General features: G+C 36.0%; 1 protein-coding gene across 1 annotated transcript; it reads right to left on the bottom strand.

Moving 5' to 3' along the window:
- Nucleotides 1-2869: 2869 nt before the first annotated feature.
- FOMMEDRAFT_92934 (uncharacterized protein) lies at nt 2870-3454 on the bottom strand (the record flags this gene model as incomplete). The annotated part of the gene is made up of 1 exon (XM_007269856.1): nt 2870-3454. The coding sequence occupies one exon, from the start codon at nt 3452-3454 to the stop codon at nt 2870-2872; it is 585 nt and encodes a 194-aa protein (XP_007269918.1).
- Between the last annotated feature and the right edge of the window lie 220 nt (nt 3455-3674).

The following is a 3674-nucleotide window of genomic DNA, read 5'->3' as shown; positions in this document are numbered from 1 at the left end:
GTACCTGTGTACTAATCTTCTCTACTGTCAGTCCTTGCTTCCTTACTTGTCTCTTCCTCCTCTGTCTTTACAGGTCCACTTCTAGCCTTGTTTAGCATTTTGTCACACATCTGAGTTATCCTTATAAGCTTAGCTGTATACTAGCACTCAAGCTCTAGAGCTATTATAAACAACTTGTAGTGTGTTAATGTGACAACACTGTCCATCATCCAGTCTAAGACCTGCTTAATAATCTTGCTCAACTCAGTACTTTACTTTAGTCTGACTTTGACTGGCTTTGTGTTAGCCTTTATAGTCCTTACCTTCTCTCTTTATCTCTTCACATCCCTTAAGTATTCCTCCAACCTTGTCACCTCTGTATCCAAATCTGCTTTAAGAACAGCTTTGTACTTTTCTCTCTCACTTGTATTTGACCTATCTTTTGCTTCATCAATTGTGTCTACTGTGAACACAGGCTTGTCTTTGTAGTATTAGTCTATGTACTCCTTCAACATTGCTCCCTCTATACTAGCTGGCACAAATGCCCTACTCATTAACACAATCTTCTGCCCTAACCTCATACACTTCCCCCTCTGAGTGTACTTGCTTACTGTCCTACAGTCACATACAAAATGTCCTTACTTTCTACAAAAGTTGTAAGTCCTCTTGTGCTTCAGGTTGGATTTTACAGAATTGGTGGATTGGTTGGTTTTACATACTTAATTCATTAGTATCTTCCTAGACTTGCTTACTTTGTTAACCTAGACTTGTAACTCTTTAAGCTTCCTTACAATCTTTACATACTTGTCTCCTACTTCTTTCTCTAGCTTCTCCTTTAGTAACATTACTGTCTAGTCTTAGCCTGCCTCTGTCTGCCCTGCTAGAAGAATGTGGTCTGCTAGCCTAACTATATTAGTAAATTTGAACAGCTTGCTTGTATCCTTGTTCACATAGAGAATCTCTAGTTATTGTGTCAGGTTTGTCCTCAGTGTCCCTCTGATCCCTCTCCAGAACTCACAGTCTAACTTGTATACTAACATCTTCCCTTACTCCTTCAAGTACTCTACTTGCACCTAAAACTTGTAGTAGTAGTAGCCAAACTCTGTCTACACTGTCATTTCCTTCTCACTCTATACATTAACTAGTTATGTAATATTGGCTCTTGTATAGTATTGACCATCAATCAGCTCTGGATAGAGCTTTCTGATCTCCTCTTTTATAATACTCTAATTGTACACTCCTTTCTTCTTCAACTCAGGCACAGTAGCTTACAAACTGCTACAGCTTATTACTATATAGTACATTACTTACTTACACATCTACTCAGTGTCCTTCTAGAAGTTAGTAGCTAACATCTTAATGTCTTCAAAGAACTGTAGAAGTTCCTTAAGCTTACTACTATTAAAGTACAGTACTTCTCTTAATCCTCTTCTTAGCAGCCACATTATCATACTTCTTGTGTGTCAAAATGGTTGGTTTGATTCAAAACAAGTGTAGTAAGGCCCTCAAGACCAAGATCAAGACAAAAACAACCTAAACACTTTAGAACAGAGGCACTACCCCTTATAGTAGGCTCTAAAATAAGAGGCAAGGTTTTAGTAAGCTTGTTCCCTCTAGTGTTGTTGTAGGCTCTGGTCAAAAACTCCCCCTCCTATTCCAAATAGGAAAGAACTAACTACATGAAGAAAGTGATTATGTAATCCAAAGAATTAATAAAATTAAGAAGATCTGATAGTAACTAAAATCAGAACTCTTCAACAGTCTTCATCCTTACTTCTTACCTTTTAGTAGTTAGTAATTGTAGGAATTGTTCTACTGTTACATTCAAACCCTCAGTCTTGTTACTGTAGATACTGTACACAACCCCTATTAGCTCTAGATTGTCACCTTCTACTTTGTCATCTACTCCTTCTACCTTCTCAGTTTGTACAACTCTACAAGACTCTCCTCTAGCTTCCTGTTCTTATAGTCCTTTGTCTGCTTTATCTTCTACTCTTTCATGTTCCAGATCAGGTCCTTCTAGTGTATCTTAATGTATCCAATTCCAGTTCTGTTTCAGAATAACTACTTTCAGGAATAATCTATGTTGTGGTCTGCCAGAATGTATTACCTACAGTGTATCCTTGTTTACTTAAAATGATTTGTTAATAATGTTGTTGTGTGTCTCCTAGTGTATTGTATTTGAAACCCAGGACTGTGTTTCTATACACTTGACTAACAAAGCTTTGTGTTCTATAGACCTACAAATCTCCAGCCAATGTCTGTATTATATTGATTCTATTTCTACTGTGTAAAATCCATATGACTCATCAATCCAGTCTTTATAGGTTCTGTTGTCTGGGGGGTCTTTAGGTACTACTTAGTGTTACAATAATCCATCTGTACACTTGAAGTCTGATGCAAGAATGTGACAGAACTTGAAATTGAATAGTAAAATACTAGCTATTCAGCAATTGATTATAGTATTAGACTGTAGGTCAGGCTTATTAATCATTCCCTTCATGTATAAAGTGTTCATTTCCACAATTAATTTCTTGACACTTATGAGATATATGTGCAATGTATGAAGTGTGTAATAAAGTCCAAACAGCTCTATTTTTGCTTGCAAATATTGTACTTACATTGTGTTCCAGTTAATCAATCCAAATCAATTTATTCTCTGTTTGCAATCTGGGTGCTCCTAACTAATATACTATCCTGCTCTAATGATAGACAAATCTACTGTTAAGACTACTGAATACTCTGACTCATAGTTGATTAGTGTTAATGTAGGGCAATTTAAAACTGCTTCCTTGAGTGTGTCTATAGATTTCTGTACTTTATCATTCTAATTAAATATCAAATTCTTTTGTGTGAGTTAATTGAGTAGTTGTGCTAACTTTGCATAATTTCAAATAAAAACATGAAGCACTCCTACTGTTCTGAGAAATCCCCTTACTTCTGTAACACTCTTACAAGGCAGCCAATCCCTAACCTTCTGTATTTGTGATTCTTCAGTCTCTCTCCCTAAATATGTCAGCTTATACTTAATGAATATTGTAGATTTGTTACAAAGCATCATCTTCTTCCTAGAAAACGTCCCTCCTACAGCTTTCACTCTCTGCAAAATCCAGTTTACATCCATCAGATACTTGTATACAAACTTCTGTATTCCCTTGTTCTTAGAAAGTGTTTCCTCCATTCTGTCTACTTTCTCATATCTTGAGTAGGGTCCTATTACTAGAACATTGTCTGTGTATAGGTTTGTAACATCCAGAATCTTGTTACAAAGAATAAACACTAAGTCATTATACAGAATCTGTACTGAGTTAGTGTAACCTATTAGCAACACTGTCAAGCAAAACGTCCCTAGGAGTGTCTGAAACATTGTCAGATCTCTAGACTGCTCATCCAAACTCCTCTGATCAAACACAATATGTAAATCAAGTTGTATATAGTATGTACAACCTCTACAGCTTTCTACAATTAGTTCCATGTTTAGTAGAACAGTTGTGTCCTTTATTGTAACTGTGTTTAACCTCTACAAATTAATAATAAATTGTAAGGATACTCTGTCTTTCTTTGTGACACAAAACCATTACAATTAATACAAGGAATTCAACAGTTCTATTACTCTGTTACACAACTTCTCCTTCAACAACTCAATCACCCTCTTCTCAATTCTGTATGTGATTGGAATACTTTTCTCTACCCAT

This window comes from Fomitiporia mediterranea, assembly GCF_000271605.1.
Source record: "Fomitiporia mediterranea MF3/22 unplaced genomic scaffold FOMMEscaffold_11, whole genome shotgun sequence".
Lineage (NCBI taxonomy): Eukaryota > Fungi > Basidiomycota > Agaricomycetes > Hymenochaetales > Hymenochaetaceae > Fomitiporia > Fomitiporia mediterranea.
This window is presented reverse-complemented; position numbering and strand designations above follow the sequence as displayed.